The following is an 18,865-nucleotide window of genomic DNA, read 5'->3' on the forward strand; positions in this document are numbered from 1 at the left end:
TAAAATTGATAACAGAAAGTTTATTCAAGAATTGTTTGACAGACAACCCTTTTAGGTAAGGAAAAACGTAACTACTGAAGAACAAAGAAAGTTCCAAGAGGGAATTAACTCTAGTTCTACAAATTCAGGACTATACAGTGACAATCAGGAGCTGAGTTCATGCCTTTTAGAACTAATTACAATTGCTCATAAGTACGAGTTTAACATAAATCTACAGCTCTTTTCTAGAGTACAATAGTAACTAAAATAGCTGGTTTTACATGACAGGAAACACAATGTCCTTTATAACAAGTAAATACTAAAAAAGTACATTTTTTTCCTTTTTTTCCCTCATATAAATACATAATGTAGGGGGATAAATAATACAAAAAAGAAAATATTTTAACAGGCTATAACCAATAAATATATATGAAAATGTTCACTAGAACACACGCTTTTTTGAGCAATGCTGGACTTCTGCAGGCCCAGACATCTCTCACAGTTGTTTTTACATCCATTAAAATGTAAACTCTAAGTGCAACAAAAGTGTCCTGTCAGGAGGCTGAGCAAGGCACGCAGGCCCTGCCCAGCCCCTGCCTGGGACAGACAGTTTGTTCAAATATACCCTGTTTTCACGTTAAGTCAAGAAAGCAACAGAAAAAAAGTATAGAACCTTGCGTCACCAACTGCTTTCTGTGGAGAGAGGGGGATGGAGCTGGAGCTGAGATGGAGGCAGCAGAATGGGCAAACCTTCAGTCCTAACAACCTGCCTGCCCAAGCCTACACACTTTTCCTTAGAAGAAAAAAAATATATAATTTATAATATAGGCAGCTCTTTCAGGATCTCTCACCATCCCTGAGCCCTCTAAAAACTTTAATTGATGGGGGTGGGATGTATAGATATTAATGTCCTAGAGCAGAAAAACCTGGGGCTAGAAATGGAGGGGGTAGATACCTCAATAAACCTCAAATAAATGGGAACAAATTTGAGGTTTTGGGAAAGTTGGAAGGGAACGTGCTTTGTGCCCTTTGGGTTTGAAATGTGTTTTCTTATTTTTTAAAGGATAACTGAAAAAAATCAAGATTTGGGGGGAATTACCTACAAAGATAGAAGGTAAGTCCATTGGTTGGTGATGGCCTAGCCATCTTGTCTGGTTTGTAAAATGTGCTTCTCTGCCTCATCCTATCTCGTCTTCCTCTACCCCACTCCAGGACGTAGAATTCCAACTTGGTAGTGCTGGAGCCCTGGGGTTGACGGGGTCATCTCCAATCTGCTGTGGATTCCTTTCCGATGGGTTGGCAGGCAGATGGAACAAGGGGTGGACTTAAAAGCAATCTCTCAGGCCAGGGGGAGGGGAAGAAGCTCCAGGCTGGTTCTGACCAGGAAGCCTGCCTACCATCTCCCTGGCCCCTCTTTCAGACCTCCAGACTGCCCCCCAGAGCTCCATAGTTTCCCTCTTCCTCTCCATCTCCTAACCCTCGTCCGCCTTTTCCCATCACAGGTGTGTTAATTTGGGCGCTTCTTGGATTCTACCCTGAGGAGGAGGCGCGTGGTGAGAGGAGAGGTCTGTGTAGGTGGGGTGGGGGTCGCAGGGTCCGTGGTGCTGGCTGGGCGCCATAGGGGGCGCCCCGTTGTAGTCCAGGTTCCCGGAAGGATGATGGGAAAGGTGGTTGAGGCCATAGAGGGAGGGGCCGGCAGGGGGCGGCAGCGGATCCGCGTAGCCGCCCCCGCCCACATACACCGGACTGCTCTGCATGGTGGGCGTCCCGTAGGCGCCCCCGTTGGCTTGGAGGACGTGCGGCTCATACTCGGGTGCCGGGGTCGGAGGGTACTTCTGCGGGGCGCCGCAGCCTTTGAGAGGGGGCTGGTAGTTGGAGGGCAGCGCGTAGGCATTCTGGTGGGCTTTACCGAAGGCGGGTGGGGACGGGCTCTCGTAGCTGGGGGTCATGGAGTGTAAGGCGTTCATGAAGCCGGCCGTGGACTGCATGGGCTGCGGGGGACTGCCGGCTGGAGATGGGCCCCCTGACGACGAGGCCAGTCCCTTGGCCTTCTGGTCCTTCTTGTACTTCATGCGCCGGTTCTGGAACCAGATCTTGATCTGCCGCTCGCTGAGGTTCAGCAGGTTGGCCATCTCCACACGGCGAGGCCGGCACAGGTAGCGGTTAAAATGGAACTCCTTCTCCAGCTCCACCAGCTGCGCGCTCGTGTATGCCGTCCGCGCCCGCTTGGACGCCGCCGACCCCGGGGGGCTCTTGTCCCCTCCCCCGCCGCCGCCGCCACCGCCCCCACTGCCACCACTGCAGCCGCCGCCGCCGCCGCCACCACAGCCCTCTGCTGGATTCGAGGGGGAGGGGTGGGAAGGGGAGAAAATGAAATAAAAGATAATTACTGAACACGCCGAAATTGAATGCATCGTTTCTTAATAAATCCAGGCCTGGACTCGGAGCCCCCGCCGCCCTCCCCTTCGCGTCCCCGCCTCCTCCTCACTCCCCCACCCCACCGCCCGTCGCATTAGCGGACACTCTATAATAGTGGCATTTATTAAGAGACCTGTTCTCCTTTCGCTGCCCCAGCTTATGAAAATTTGATCATGTCACGCAGACAGAGCCGCATGGCCATTTATTTAGGGCTGGATTTTCGCGTGCGTGCTTTCTCCCCCTTATCCCCAATTCCAGGTCAGGGAAGACATTTCCCCTCCCTGCCGACCCCGTCCTGAGGACAGGATGGGAGACTGAGGAGAACCCTCGGGGTAATCTGGACACTCGTGGGCAAAAAGTGTGGCATGAAGAGGCTGCCGTGCCTGGAGGCCGGGACCCCGGGCCGTCCGAGCGACTGTGATTAATACCCACAGTAATCATACTTAATAATCATCAATCCTTGACGACTCTGCATCCTCCTGGCAGCGCCTCGTCTTGGCTCTGTGGCCTTGGGAAGGGCTTTGAGGCCACGGACCTGGCCTTCTGGAGCTTTCAGAAGCTCCGGTGGAGGGCGGCTAGAGGGAGGAGGGTGTTGGCAGGGTCAGGGGTCATTAGGGGGTGGGAGTATCAAAAATGTACCCGCCGGCCACCTAATATTGTTCCCAGGCAGCCTCGTGGGCGCCTAGGGGCTGGGTGCTAGAATAACAGTGACATTCCTGGCTCGGACAAAAGCTGAGGACAAGGAAGGCAGAGAACTGGTACCTGTGCCGGGGGAGCTGTTTTTCAGCTTGGACGTTTGCCTCGACTCTTTCATCCAGGGGAATATCTGTTTGGTGAGGGTGGAGTTGGTGCCGGCACCACACTTTGGGGGACCACTTTTGCTGGGCCCGCCCCCATTACTGCTGTTGCTAGTGGCACTGGTAGGTGCGGCACTGGGCGGGGGTGAGCCGGGCGGGGCGGGCAGGGGCTCAGGGGCCAGACCCGGCCTCATGCAGCTGCCGTTGAGCTCCTTGCTCTTAGCATGTGGGGCACCGTTGCCCAGGGACTGCAGCGAGCACGCTGAGCGCTGGTAGTCGCCCTCCAGGTGCGTGGTGGCCTGAAATGGGGGTTGGGGGGGGCCGTCGAAGCTGAAACCATTGCTGCCAGGGTACGAAGAATAGCCTCCGAAGAGAGCAGCCGCGGCGTTGTCGTAGTAGGTGGCTTTCTGCATCGCTGGGTGAGGCCTGGGCAGTGGGTGGCAACTTGGAAAGGCCTGATACCCTCAGGACCGGACATTGGCAACCCTGGGGGTCACGTGACACGCCGGACCCCCCCCCAACCCCCTCCCTTCTCTGCCCCCCTCCTCCGCGGTCTGTTCCAAGCGGCTGACCTGCGGGGCGAGAGAAGAGACACAAGGCGGAGAAGAGGACTGGGGCTCGAATCCATCTTAGGAACTGAAAAGGGAACTGACATCAATAGGGTTTTTTCTTCTCCCTCCGCAACATCTCCAAAGCAGATGCTAAGAAAAAAAGCCCACCAGTTTTCATTTCCACTAAAAATATAAATAAATAAATAAATACTATATGCCTTTCAAGACTGCCTAGATGTAGAATCTATGGCAAAAACCATTGCTTCTCTCCTGCCTGTGCACTAGCCCCTCACCTCCCCTAGTTCCTCTCTCCCTCTCTTTCCTCCCCAACTCTGGGATAAGATGGCTCAAGGGAGGGGACACTAGGAGACTCCAAAATAAAAGCATCATCAACACCCTCCTCTGAGCCCAGAGGCTTCTGTGCTTCCAGCCTTTGCCTCCTTCCAAGTCGGTTGAGGTCTCTTGCCCAAGCAAAGTCTAGCCTGAAGGGAAACCAAAGGATCTCCTAAAAAACATGCAGGAGAAGCAAGTTAGTCAGAGAAGCTTCTCTTGTGAGGTGTCCTCTCCACTTCCCACCACTCCCCCACCAGGAAGACAACAACAGCCTGACCTAGATACCTCCTGAGGATTTTTAACCTCAAGAGTCAGCTGAACCGAGACTCATCTGTCCATGGCCCTGCTGCAGGTACCACCACCTCCAGCTCCTGTCTTGGCTCAGCCAAACCTGGAATTGGGCAGCCAATGGCCCTGTGGGGCCCCCAAATGGAACAGAATTGTTTCAATTTCCTGGGCCATGCCAGTTGGTGCTGTGACCATTTGGCCCAGGTCTCTCCCCCGACCTCTCTTTTTTTTTTTTTTTTTTTCATGAGACTTCATTTTTCCCACCCTTTCCTTCACAGTCTGTTTTCTTTGATTTTCCCCAAAGAAAATAAGAAACAAGAAGTTACAACTGCTAGACTTTTCTACTGAGACAGGGAAAGTGCTTTCCAAAAGAGAAAGTTATTCCCGAGGAAAATAATCAACAAAGCAATTTTAACAATATTATTCTCTGGGTTAGAAACAGAGGTATTCCTGTTGACTGAGGTTCCCTGAGGCAAAAAAATAATAATAATAACTATTTTAATACAGCCTTTTAAAAGTGTGCCAGAAAAATAAAGATTCAAACTAACATAGGATTTTGTTCTGAAACTTCTGACTGCATTTTTTTTTCCTCTGTCTCTCCCAACTCTTCACCACCACTTTTCATAAAACCTCCATACTGCCATGTGTGTTTGGAAAACTTTAATCTCATTCAGCCTAGCTGGTCAACTCCAAAGAAAACTAAACATAGGAAAATAAAATAAAAGAAGTGTAGGTGAAGAAAGTCCCTCCCTCACATAAATCTCCTTGTTCATGGCACAGATTTATACTCAAAAAGGAATCAGTGTAACCCTGAGTTCGGACTGGTTTCTGGAAATACACATGGGTCTGCAAAGCAGCAGGTCCTTCCAGGGAGAACCAGAGTTCAATTGACCAGGCTGACCCAATCCCTTTATTATTATTACCATTAGCCTCTGCTGACTTAACCAAAATTAGCTTCAGAGCAGCCCTGGTTGAAGGGGGAATTAATTAACAAGCATTAGTTGTGGTTGTTATTAATAGATAGAGAAGAGAATGAAATAAAAACGTTGGAGGGGGTTGGCTGGCTGGGCCCTGGCTTTATTTAGTCTAAATGATTGTTACAGCAATAATAATGATGACGACGATGATGATGATAGTAATAATAATAAAACAATAATTTAACTAGACGCCTGGGGCCGAAATTCCTGCCGCTCCCCTTGCAATAAACCCCAAACCATCGCGGGACGGAGGCCAGGCCAGTGTGGAAAGCGAAGGAGCTAGAGACGCGATAGGAAAGAATGGAGACTCCGCCGGTGGTGCAGACAGGGTTGGGAAGGTTTGTGCACCCGGGTAGTCCCTGGCTGCTGCTGCCAGGCTGCCTCGGCCGGTCGCTGCTGCCGCGGCGGCTGGCGACGACCTACCAGCCACCTACGATGGCCCAAGGAGGGGAAGAAGAGCAAGCGATCAGGACACCAAAACGGTTATCGGAGACAGGTTCCCAGCACACCAGCCGGCCGAGGGCCGAGCCCCGCGGGCAGCAGCAAGTTTGGGAGCCGGAGGTAACCGAATTAAAAAGCGCCTTAGAAACTCCGCTTCGGGACTTGGCTCAGCAGGGCTCCAGGTTGGAGGGCGCCGAGGCCTGGCGGACGGGACAGTGGGAAGAGGGAAAGGTGCCGAGGGGGCCCGAGATCTGGGATCCAGAGCAAGAGGGGGTGGGGAACAGCTCTACCAAGCCAAACAGATCTATTTCCCTTGCCTCCATGTTGGAAAAATTCTGGTTCCATATGGCTCCTCCGGAGGGAGGGAGGGAGGGAGACGGTGGCTGCCGGCTTCCCCCCAGGGTCTCGCTGGAGAAGGGAGATGAGCCCCCCCAAGAACCCCACCTTGCCAAGCACACCCCAGGGACTGCCAGGAGACTAACAATAGCTGGGGAAGCCCCGAGAGAGGGGATAGGCCATCTTCCAGGACTTAAAAAAAATTAATGGGAGGAAGAAAAATAAAATAACAAGAAAGGAAGAGAGAGAAAGGTTGAGGCTTTCTTAGCAGCCGGGGAGAAAATTCAGCCCTGGATCTGGCTGCTGAAAGAAAAGAGAGGAGAAAAGAGGAGAGAAGCAGGAAGAGAGAGGGGAGAGAGGGAGAGAGAGGGAGAGAGAGAGAGAGAGGGAGAGAGAGGGAGGGAGGGAGGGAGGGAGAGAGAGAGAGTCGCTGCGTGGAAGGAAGCTTAAAGCTTGTGAACTCTTCTTGAACCGAGATTGGAGTCATATGGGCCATAAATCATTGAGACATACTCTCCGCCATTCACAAACTGATAGCCTATTTCAGTCCAGCTTACCTTAGCCACCGACGAGGGGAGAACAGGCAGACATAATATATATTCACATCGAGCCCCAGCGCGAGCGGCAGGCGAGAAATCTCCCCTCCTTGAAGGCAAAGGAAAAAAAGACCACTGTTTAAAGCTGCGTCGCCCCCCGCCCCCCCGCCCCGCAAAGCCACCCCGGCTGGGGAGCCTGAGGGGCAGACCGGCCAGAGGAGCCGCGCGGCGTCCGCTTCAATTCACTCGGCTTAGGAGCAGGGGTGCGCAGGAGGGAGGGGGTCGGGGAGCGGGAAAAAAAATAGAAGACCGAAAGGTGCCGGGCGGCTCAGCTCGCCAGAATCCAGCTCCGGGCTCCAGCAGGGCTAAGCCGCCACAGTGTGGTTGCCCTATAAGACTGGTACGCCCTACTCTCCGTAACAATGGCCTCTGCTTTTGCACAGGGAAAAAAAACCACACAGACACACACACACACTCACTCACTCACACACAAGCTCACACCCCCCCCCACCTCTCCCCCTTTAGCAAGCTTAGATGCCTGATAAGGAGGGAAGGTGATGGTGGTGATGGGGAAGGGGGTAAATTTTAAAATACCCCCCTCTCCAAAAAAAGAGTGAGAAGGAAAGAAGGGAGGGTTTTTGTTTGTTTTTTTTTTAAGAACGGGTAAAAATTTAAAGCTAGATTGGGGGGACAGGGAGGAAGAGGTGAGCAAAGGCAAGGAAGGGCGGTGAAGTTCACAGCTCCCCCCATACCCTACTAGTGAACCATTATGCTAATTTGAGAAGTAGCATTTGGAGGCTGAGTCAAAGACAGGCCTTGCCTGGAAGGTGAGGGTGCCGGGTGCCCCTCTGCACTCATTCGCAATTGGAAGACCAGGACTTTTTTAGAAAGTAGTTTCGCTCCTCAGGGACTGGTGGCTGGGTCTCCAACCCTCACATTCTGGCTCCCTCCTTCTGAGTCTCCAGCCCCGTCTTCTTCCCTCCACTACACCCTCTCTATTCCTCCCAAATCTCCCCCCAATCTCCAGGCCCAGTCACTAACGGAGGGAGAGGGAAAGACCAGACCTTTTAAAAAAACAACAACAACACCCCTCCCCCCTTTTCTTTTTGAGAACAGACAACAAGCGGTGAGTGATGATTTTAAAAACCCAGAACATCTTGCAGGGGGAGGAGGGTTGAGAAAAGGGTGACAAAAGGAGAACTCTGTGTTTTAGCTTGAGCTCCAGACTGGCTGGCAGTAGACAGGCTGAAAGAACTTTACAGAGAAGTTTCTGTTATGATTCTCACCTCCGGATAGGCAGAAGGGGCTAAGAGGTGACAAGGACATTTGTACTTCTAAGAAGAGAAGAACGAGCAGGGTGGCTTAATTTTAAATGCACTGGCAGAAGAGACGGAAGATGGTTATTATTATTATTCAGAACAACGCTGTTTGTTTCTCTCTGCCCTGCAAGATTTATGACTCTTGGCACAAGTGAGGAAGGCCACAAAAGCTAAAGTTTTCTTAGGGTGTGTTTGAGCAGGGCAGGAAAAGGCAAGGAGGAGGCCCGTAGGAGGAAGAGAGGAGCCAAAAATGTAGGTGTCTGCAGATTTGGGACAGGGGGTGGGGAATAGTCATTCCGGGAGGAAGGAAAAGACAAAAAGAGCACCAGGACATTTACCAAAGCAGGAGTGTTTGCAACTCTACCTAACTGCTGACTCGGAGCTAGGGGATGAAATAGAAAGCTGACCCTCTTCTCTAAAGGCAGCTTGGAAAAACTGGTTCTCTTAACTTCGTGTAAGGTAGTGTAAGGCACTACCCTGTGATTTCCTGGTTAGAATACTTAGCTTTTGCCTTCTCCCATCTGGATGCACCAGGAGAGGGAACGGGACTGGGGACAACAAAGGTGAGAGTTGACTTCCAGCTATTGTGTCCCCTCCAGCATAGGCTGGCGGTGTCTGGCAAAGCTTCCCTCATTCCCTCTCTCTCCCCACTCACAGGCTCTACTTTGGGATGAGATAGGGAGTGGCCCCTGGCCTCCAGCCCCTACTTCTTCCAGGCAAGGCTAAGTCAGGCCAGGTGATTTGGAGCAGCCAGTTTCTGGGGACCCTGATAAACTGGGGGTACCTGTGGCCTTCCTGCCCTCCAGCAACAGGAGCCACTTGCAGAGCCTCAGAATGTAATGTCCTGAGGACCCCACCTCCTACCTAGAAAGCTGATGGCTGGGGGGAAGCACGGGTCGGGGGACTTCAGCATGGAGGGTGGGAACTATTTTTCTGTGTTTATTAGTAGCTATTATTCTGTGTTTATTAGTATTTTTCTGTGTATATTAGTAGTATCAAGAAAAGAAAACATCCAAGTCAGACCTACACTTGGGGCTCAAGCCAGCCTGGACCCCCAAAGAGACCTGTTAGGGGTGCCTGAGTATGTGGCTGCAAAATATCTGTCCTGATATCTCTACACTGGATAGAGACATACAGGTCAGATCCCATGTAACTTTGAGCCTGGTGGGTCGGTAACTCAGGCCAGGGAGGTTGCCAGAAGCTTAAAGAAACCAGTACCTTTGGGTTTTTTTCTATCACTCCCCCAAATTAAAAAAAAAGCCAAGAATGTACTTCAAAACTCTGCTGTCCTAGCTGTTATTAGGTTAGAGAAGGTCATTGTAAAACAGAGAAGAGGAGAACTTCATCGCTTTTGGGACTGCGGAGCTTTGCCTCTAGGAGTAATACGAGAGTCCAGAAGGAACCCAGTCAGCCCCCGGCCGGCTGCGGGAGAAGCAGGCCTGGAGCTGAGCTGGGGGTGGAGGAGTGTTCCAGAGACAACGGCAGACCCCTCCCTTCCCCAAGCCTCCTCAACCCTTTGTGGTCCCTCGGGCTACAGAAGGCAGTGGGGCATAGTGGGGTGGGAGTGAAAAAGAGGACCGAGAAGCAAGAAAATGAACCTGGAGAAAATCTCAGAGGACATACACCCCCAAATGCGGTAGGAGATGGAGTGGGGGCTTCTTAATTCTGGAGTACAGCGCCCATTTGGAATGCTTGGGAGGCAATTAGATCCCAGTTTAGTTTCTGTCTTGCCTTTTTTCTTCCTTTCTCAGAGGTCTCTGGCCAGCAGGTGGGCTGCCCTCTGATTAGGGCTGGAAGGCTGGAGGACGGAGGGTGGAACGGGCACCCCTGAGGGCCCCCGTTTGGACTGAGGTGTTGCTGCTGGCCAGGGGCTTTTCAAACTTCAGGGGACAAAGGCTAGTAGTGAGGAGTTTGGGCAGGGAACTTGGGGTGGGGGAGGCCAGAGCAGTCTGAGGGGAGACTTTGGGGTCTGGGAAAAGAGAAGCGGGAGAAAGGCTTATCATCCCTGAGAGTGAAGCCATGATTTCGGAGCAGACTGGAAATACAGAAGAGGGAACAATTTCTTCTTGGATTTGGGAGGGAAACCTGCGAAACTTTGTGTGTGTGCCCATGTGTGGGATGTGTGTGTGTGCGTGTGTGTGTGTGTGTGTGTGTGAGAGAGAGAGAGAGAGAGAGAAAGGAGGAGAAAGAGAAATTGAAAAAGAGGAAAATTGAGTAAGAGAGACACTAGCATAAACTAATGAAGTAAAAAAAATAATAATAAGGGTAAAGATTAGAGAAAATGCCCTTCTTCACAGACATCCTTTCCTTTTCCATTCCGTTTCTTCAGAGCCAGAGCACTCACTCTGGTACTTCTATCCCCCACCCTACTGGGTACCCAGTATCAGGCAATGGGAGCACTTTAAACCTTCTGGAGCAATCAAGGGCTACCCGCCCTTATAGACCTCAGCGGGATCGCGCCTATTTCTCTCTTCCCCTAGAAATGCATCAACTAGCAAACAAAAATTCTCTCAATAAGGGCATACTGTTTGGCTCTTTTAAAACTGATTTCCGATCTCAGACTTGGGGCAGTCAAGGATGCTGCTCCTGACTCAATCAGCACAAAATTTGCCTAGCCCACTGGCTAGCTGGGGAGCTAGGACCTGGGAGCCTGGGGTTCTCAGATGTTTAGCGATGTGTTTCTTCCTGGCCCTGTCTGAGTTCCCGGTCCCACGCTGTTTTCCAGCTTCACTGCCCAACTTTGTAGCCCTAGTATAGGGGTGTAAAGTTCACACACTCACCCCAATCTCCATTTTCCCTTAAGTATTAATAAAGATTTCAAAGCTGGGGGTTGTAAAGTGGGAATTGCTAATGAAGAAGGCTCTTGGCATTTGGATCCCCATCTCCAGCTCTCCAATAAGCCAGAGCAGGAGGGAACAAAGGGGCACCCAGAAGGGAGAAGAGGAGGCCCGCATAGACCCTGCTCAGCAATAGTGGGGATCAAAAGAAGAAAAAGGTCGCTGCAGTGGATGAAGAAAAATCCAAGCTGTACTTTTTCCCCACCCCATGTGTGGGGGTGCTGCCCTCTCCCCAGTCAAGGCTGTGAAGGGGTGGTAGGACAAAAAGGGCAGCCACAAGGGTCTGCGAAGTCCACTCAATGACCACGGAGGCCGCCTGAACATGCTGAGGGGATGGCGGTGCTGCCAGCGAGTTGGGAGCCTCAGGCAGGTGGGCTCCTTGGTGATGATAGATCCCAATTTGAATCAGGGCTCCCGCCTCATCTGGAAGCTCAGCCTTAGCCTGGCAAACCCCACCCCCAGCAAGTGTTGAGACAAAGGTGGGCAGAGCAGAGAAGGCAGAGGAAGGGAGGCTACAAATCCTGGGCAGCTTGGGGGCTGCAGGGGGTGCTGGGAAAGGGAGGGAGAAGCAGGAAAAGAGGAACAGGCCCAGTCCCTGAGGCTGAGCGGGCCTCTCCTGACAGACTAGATGTTTCTCTCCTGGTGACCTCTGTTTAGCAGACAATAACTCAGTGGATTAATGACCAATCAGCGAAGGGCATTCCAAATTGCCTCCAAATATAAAACTCTGAAGTCAGAAAGGGACAAGGCCAGAGTCTGGGCCTGCTAGTCCTTTCGGTTTTTTTTCTCTCTCAAATTAAGTGTTTTGGGCTAGGCTTTAGGAAGTGGATTATCTGCCCAGTGTCTGAGATTTCCAGAGCCCCAAAGATGAGGTTGTTTCTCATCTCTTCCCATCTCCTTCCCTCCTCCCCCAGAATACATATTCCAAACCACACTTCCCAAGGCAGCCTGGAAACCTCCCCTCCCCTCCCCTGCTAGCCTCTTCACATCCCTGATCCTGCAAGAAATTTCCTTGCTCATAACCATGCAACTGAGAAGCCACCACTCTTTTGGAGCTGGGGGAGGAGCTGGAAAATAAAAGCAAGTATAGAGTGGGGGTCTCCACCTTGCAGGCTCTGTCCTGGCTACCCTAGAGGAGACCCGGTAGAGTGCTGTGGCACCCTGTGTGTGCCTCCTCCCAAGAAGCGAGGGCTCAAAGGCCCAGGGTTGGGGTGAGGCTGAGAAGGGGGGCACCTGCTGTCACAGAATCTAAACTCTGAAACCACTGTTCAGTCCCTGGGCTGGGGTAGGGCGCACCTTAAAAACCTACTGTGTTGGGAGGCCGAGGTCGGCGGATCACCTGAGGTTGGGAGTTGGAGACCAGCCTGACCAATATGGAGAAACCCTGTCTCTACTAAAAATACAAAATTAGCCGGGTGTCATGGCACATGCCTGTAATCCCAGCTACTCAGGAGGCTGAGGCAGGAGAATCGCTTGAACCAGGGAGGCAGAGGTTGCGGTGAGTGGAGATCGCACCATTGCACTCCAGCCTGGGCAACAAGAGCAAAACTCCATCTCAAAACACACACACACACACACACACACCCCGAAAGCCTTAGCCCAGTGCCTGGCAGGGAAAGAGGTCTTACTCAGTAAGGCCCAGCCCTTCTTTCCTTAGCCCCTCTCCAAATGTCAATCTCAACCCAACCCAGTTAGCTGGCCCCTCTCCACTGCCTTCTAGTTCCACTGCTCTCCTTGGGGCTACTTCTCAGCTGAGAATAAGGGCACCTTCAAAAGGAGAAACAGTCCAGATTCCAGTGGATTTCCTAGAGCCAGATGGAGTAAGCATACACTGCTCTGGGTGTATGTAAACTCTGAATATTGCAAATAAACATGCAGTAACTTCTATACCCAGATGCCCACAGAGCTCCAGGACACACAAGGGAGTGCCTCCCAGGCACTGTCCTGCTGAGGATGGGTACACACAGAGGTGCCCAATTTCAGAACAGGAGAGAAATCAGGAAGTGTCCAGTCCAACTCTTGCCATTGTTACAGATCAGGAAACTGAGGCCCAGAGCAAGGAAGTGATTTGTCTGGAGTCATACTTGGTATAGGCTTGGGAGTTGGAAGGCTTGAATTTCAGATGTTCCAGCTTGGCTGTGTGACATGAGGCAGAGCACTCCTTGGGCCTCAGTGTCCCCTTCCGTAAAGCACAGGCATGTATATGGAGGGAAGGGGTTTAGCCAAAAGATCTCTAAGATCTCTTTTTGGACTGAATGTTAGTTATTCTCCATGTGCTGATGTAAAAGTGAGTGCCAATAAGAAGTAATAAACTGAGTTCAGACAATAACCAGCACCATCGTGACCAGATTCATGGTATTTCCTCTTGGGATTTAAATGCTTACCACCACTGAGCACCAACCTGGTGCCTGGCCCTCCCTTGCCCCATAGAGGCTCATGCACTGGGTTTTACTGCTCTTCTGTGTGTAGGGTGGGTTGTTTTCTACCCTCATTACCAAACCAAAAGTGCTATTTTTAGACACTGCAACTTAAGCAGTAAATAATTAATTTGTCTAATTAAAGGAGGAAGGTTTCAACCTGGCAATTTTTAACCAGGCATCAATGCACCCATTGTACCAGCCGAGCCTTCTCACCCGACCCCCTCCCTGCCCATACACCTACCAGCCTCCCCAGTTGCCTTCCCCTCAGTTGGAGACCAGCATTCCCCCAGATGGCTAGGGGGTCCATAGGACCAGACTGTGTCCCTCATGACAAAGTTCCACGCTCTGGTGTGCTTCCTCATAGAAATAGGTCTGCCAGCAGCTGCACCTCAAAGCTTGCTTTCCCTACCCCCAAAGCTGTGCTGGGCTCCAGGTCTCTGCTCTCTGCTCTTGGGAAATGTGTAATCTACCTCCCCAGCTCAAGATGCCCCAACAATGCAGCGAGTTTGCATTTCAAGAAACTCCCATTAATATCAATTTACTTCACTGAAACCTCGGGTTCTTCATCAAGTTGATGATTTATGATAAAATCAATTAAATTACGGCCACTTAGGGCCCAGCCGCTTCCTCTCAGATTTCATTGGTGCGGGGCCCAAGTGTCTGGTGGAAAAATGCAAGTTTAGCTGGAGGCGAGGAAAGATAATTCTGCGGCTGAGAAAATTTAATGCAAAACAATTTCCAGGCAAAGTTGGGCATCTGGACAGAAATGCAAGAGCCACTAGTTGGCCTGCGGAAATTACTATCTGGGGGTCAAAATGTTTTTCTCCCCACCCCCATCATCCTGCATGGCTCCCTTACTCTGTTCGTCTTTGTATTCACTTGCTCCCCACTCCCAAACAGAGATTTTGGGAGAATTTGAGCAGTAATGGTGGGACACAAGGCTGCCAAGGTCCAGCCTAAAACCATGGATCTCCCTGATCTTCCCTACCACACCAAGCCTTTTCTCCTTTTGACCTCCCCTCCTCAACCAACCATACTCATTAATTCCTTGGCTTCCCACCACAAAGTTAAAAATTCAAAGTGAAGATGAGGCTGGGTGGGCAGAAGGCACAGAAGGCATACAGGGAAAGGGTAGAGGGGTAGGGGACAGGAGGCCAGGCCAAGTGGGCTCTGCTGCATGTGGCTGCGGGAAGAAAAAAGCAGGAAAGAGCACTACTAGGCGGACAGGACAAGCGGTAATGTGTCTAGAGCTACCCCATCCCAGAGTTCCAGAACCAGAGAACATGGGGTCTCTATCCTGGCTCCCAATCTCCCATCTCACAAAATGATTCTGCAAACCCATCCGCAAAGCCCCACCTGGAGTACATACAGCTCCCAATGTGCAGATGCACTCACACAATACACAAGCATACCTACACATGTGCCTGCTTTGCATACACCCACCACACCGTGCGCCTGCAAAGGGACAGTTCCCACTATCCTCACTCATCTGGGAAAATAAATCCCAGTGTGTCTGGCTGGCATCGCTTCCCACTCCAAGGAGAGGGGCTTCTCTGGGCTCTGCTCTGTTTGGTTTTTGGTTTTCAGAGCAGGCAGCAGTAAACACAGCTTCTCTGAAGCCATAAATCACCCCCTTTCCTATCTTCTGGGCTTGACACTCAGCCTCAGTGCAATCCCTTGTAGTTTTGGCTTCAAATAACCCGCTAGGTGCTAAAGGGTTGGGCAATGGTGGCAGCTGGGTTGTGGAAGCTGACCCAGAGGTCGCTCCCCAACCCCACTGCCCCTAGCAGATGCCCCTCACATTTCCCTCAGTACCCACAGCTCCCAACTGCCCTGGAAAACCCTCCTGGGCCTCAACACCCTTCCTGAGTGGGAGAGCTCTCCGATCCCCTAACACGATCATGTCCACACGCCCACCCAAACAGCTCCACATTCCTCCACACTCGTCCTCCACCCCAGGTCCCTCTACCCCCTCGAAGCCCCCACCCTGCCTCTCAAAGTTGCTCTCATCTTCATCTTCAAGTCGGATCCCGGCCTGTCCCAGGAGAGAGGCCTGGGGCCGGGGGTCTCAGCCACCCACCTCTGCACCCCCGCCAGTACCTGAGCGCCCCGGCTCCGCACCCCACACTTACCTGTGCAGTCTTCCGCTAGGGCACGGGCAGCGGCGGGCGGCCGGGCGCTGGGTGCACGCGGGGGCCGACTGCCAGGCCCCGGACCCTCGGCCCCGGCTGGGGCTCCGCCGCCGCAGCCAGCCGCATCCTAGTCGCTCAACCCCCAGCAACCCCAGAACGTCCCGCCGAGCTGGGGGAGAGGCCCGGATGCGCTCGCCCCCACCCCGCCCCCGCCCCCGCCCCCGGCTTTGTTCGGCCTCCAGGGCCCCAGGAGCGCGCGGATCTGGCACTCCGGGCGCTGCAGGCGCCGGTTTCCTGAGAAGCTCCCACTCCGCCCGGGCCGCGCGGGGCTGCGGGAACCCCGGGCTCGTCTGGCACCGAGCTGGGCTCGGGCTTTGAGAGCGGGCCAAGTTGCCAGGCGAGAGGAGCGGCGACTGACAGGGGAACGCCGAGGCGTGGGGAGCGCCGGGGGCGCCATGGCGGAAGGCGGGCACACTGGCGGCTCTTCAATGTCACCAGCGAAATGGGTTCCATATGTCCGACCCGGCAGAGAAGGGAGGGGAAGGGAGAGAGTTCTGGGCAGGACAGGAGTGGGGACAGGGAGGGGGGCAATGGAGGCAACAGAGCAATGGCGAGGGGCCAATGGGAAGGATCAGAGGGGCGAGAAAGGTTTGCATCTCCCCCTTTCCCTCGAGTTTTCTAAAGCTGCTTAGGCTGGTAGGAACTTTCTTTCCCTTTTTCCTTTTCTTGTTCTTTCCTGTAAGGTGGGGGAGGAAGGAGATTAGTAGGGGAAGCATCCTCTTGTTAAGGCTGGGAGTTTGAGGGAGATGTGGAATGGAGGTGAAAGTTCTTAGGCGGCTGGAAGATCAACAACTTCTCCATGTCCCTAGAGAAAAAAGAGACCAAACCCACAAAGGGGAAGAAAAGCCAAGAAAGGATTGCAGGGTCCAGGTGTCAAAGACTGGTCCCAACTCCCCCACCCCCATGATGAAATTCTATTTGGGGAGGTCCCAATGATTAAGTTACTGATGCTGGCGATGGTGGTGGAGGCTGAAGTGTCCTGGTCATCTTGGCCATTCCCTGGCACTTCAGATCCTGCCACAGCTGCCTCACACCTGATTTAGCACCCCCAAGGGCCTACTCTAGAGTTAGTTGTTTCTGAGATGGCCTGGGCTTTGGGCAGCTTCCTGTAAAGAAGGCTACTAGGGACCAGGGAGCCTGGAGGAGCTTCCCTCTGTGCCTGCTCCCCAAGGTGTTTGGGCTCTTTTTCTGTGTTGGGTCTCTCTGTCTTTTCTAACCATCTCTGTTGTCTCGGTTCCTTTTTCACAGCCGCTTTGTCTTTTTCAAACTCTGCCTCTCTCACTGTCTTTAGTGAATTTGAATTGAGCCTTGCAAAGGATTTAGGAGTGTCTCCAGAAGTCACTTCTGGGCTCACTCAGTAGGTTGAGTCTCTTCTTCCCTTTCCTCTGTGGGGGAACCCACCCTCTGTCCAGAGAAATTATCTTCTAGAGAGAAGGGGACAAAGGGAGTAGTTTCCTTCCCACTTCCCTTCTCACTTAACTGTGTGTGTATGTCCCATTGTGAGTTGTGGGGCTCCTTGCTCCAGGACAGCCTCCCTTCCCCTCTGACTGGCCTTTGTTTCCACTCTCCCTGTCATCCCCTCCTTGGGCTCAGCCTTGACTTTCCACCCCAGAAAGGGATCCTGCTGCTTGTTCTCTCTCTGGGTCCCTCTCTTCCTCTCCTCACTCTTCATCTTTCTATACAATTCCTCTGGTCACTAAAGCAAGCGTTAGCAGCCTGGCTTCTTAAAGGCACAGAGATAAACACTGCAATTATATAGAGAGGATATCAGCAGAGAATTACGGGAGAAGACAGAGTCAGCGGCTATCCCAGAGCTCTGTCTCCCAGATGCATTCTACCCCAACCCCTGAACAACACAAAAGCAAATCAATGGGGTGGAGGGTGCAGGACTTGTAAGAAGGTGCTTCATAGCTAAATGAAGCAAATGTATATATAAACAACAAAGTCCTTTCAAACTTGCTGATTTGGGGTAGGCCCACATGCCTGGATGGAAGACATTAGGCATCACATGAGGGGATTTACCAGAAAATGGTGGCAAAGGATGGTCCCCTTGCTTTGTCTCCTGGGGAAGAGTCTGTGCGTGTCGGGGAAAGGGAGGGGGAGGGGGTGTCAGTGTCATCTCCCCTCCTCTGGGCCAGAGGAGACAAAGACCTGAAGAGGGCTGAAAGAATAAAGAGGAAAAGCTGGTGGAGTGGGGTGGGGGGGCTTGGTCGGACTTCCGCGTCACAGGCAAAGGTAGCAGCAGGAGGGGAGATGGAAAAGGGTTGGGGAGGAGGAGTTGCAAACGTAGGCAGGGGGAAGGGGGCCTGTGGGACTGGCTCTCCACGCTACTATGGGCTGGCCCAAACAGCAGATCTTTCCCATCTTTCAAAGCATGCTGAATTCAGAAGCTAATACAAATGATTCTACCCTCTTCCTTCTCTTTCATGTTCCTCCTCCTCCCCATGGACGAGGTGATCCTTCCCTGCTCTCTCAAAAACTCCAAGACTTTGCCCTAATTGTGGACCACCAGTTTGAGGGAGAACTCACCCTCTTCACAGTTCCACCACCCCACACTTTCCAGGTGAGGGAGAAGTAGAAATGCTTGCCTCCCACACTGAATGTGTGGAGGATTCTCCAACACTCAAGGTGTGGGTGGGGAATGAGACTGAAAGGTTTAGAGCCCCTTTGCCCCAGGTCTCTTTGCTGCCTCTGCCGGCCCTTCCCACCTCCTCACAGTCTCCAGTGCTGTCAAAGCTGCCCCTGAATCCAGACTTTCCTCAGTTCCTCTTATCCAGGTCAGGCGGTGCCTCTACCCATCCCAGCCTTGGGTCCTGGCCTTCTCTTTCTCCTCAAACCCTTTTCAACAGAGACTCCCAAATTGTGAGGCTTCACCCACCACCCACTGAGAATCCCTTGTTAACATGGATGAGACTCAGTGTGTTAACTCCCTTGTTATCATGGATGAGACTTGGAGGAGAGTGTGGGAGCGAGCTCCTGGATGCTGCAGGGACTGGGGCCTGAGCTGCCACTCCATGTAGCTAGCGGATGCCATGAATAATTAACACCTGGGTGCGGCGTTGCTCTAACTTCCCTGCTCAAAGGTTTACACTAGCAGGCAGAGTTAAATATCACAGATAATCATGGCTATAAAGTCAGTTGGCCTGGCTCCAGTCAGGGAATGAGCGGCCAACAATTGGGACTGGAGTTGGCGAAGGCTCTGGCCCTCTGCACCTCATCCATCACAACTTTGGGGCACAGTGTAGAACATTCCCCAAAGCCACCTCTGGCTTTGCTCTTGACCAGCAGCCTCTCCCCTAGTAGGAAGGAACTGTGACCTCCACATGAAACTATAGGGGAAAGTTAACAGCTCTTCCCCTCCCTCTCCAATCTGCACCCCGTTTGCTCCCTTTTTGGATGGGGACTTAGTTAAAAGAACACACTCGACATCCTCCAACACTC

The 18,865-nt window shown here is 52.3% G+C and overlaps 1 protein-coding gene across 4 annotated transcripts in view; it reads right to left on the reverse strand.

Annotated features, from left to right (window-relative positions):
- HOXB3 (homeobox B3) overlaps nucleotides 1–18,865 on the reverse strand; it is a 41,459-nt gene continuing 22,594 nt past the window's right edge. For 2 of the 4 annotated variants that reach the window (XM_010359442.2, XM_010359496.2), the window contains exons 3-5: nucleotides 6,678–6,765; nucleotides 3,160–3,766; nucleotides 1–2,314 (exon numbers count right to left, since the gene is read on the reverse strand). In XM_010359442.2, the coding sequence (XP_010357744.1) occupies nucleotides 1,476–2,314; nucleotides 3,160–3,607 (1,287 nt within the window). In that variant the 5' untranslated portion in view covers nucleotides 3,608–3,766; nucleotides 6,678–6,765 and the 3' untranslated portion in view covers nucleotides 1–1,475. Of the gene's footprint in view, nucleotides 2,315–3,159; nucleotides 3,767–6,677; nucleotides 6,766–15,364; nucleotides 15,472–18,865 lie in introns of those variants that run through there. The other 2 variants (XM_030923359.1, XM_030923358.1) reach the window with 2 other exon arrangements.

Source organism: Rhinopithecus roxellana, chromosome 19 (genome assembly GCF_007565055.1).
Source record: "Rhinopithecus roxellana isolate Shanxi Qingling chromosome 19, ASM756505v1, whole genome shotgun sequence".
In the NCBI taxonomy this organism is placed as follows: domain Eukaryota; kingdom Metazoa; phylum Chordata; class Mammalia; order Primates; family Cercopithecidae; genus Rhinopithecus; species Rhinopithecus roxellana.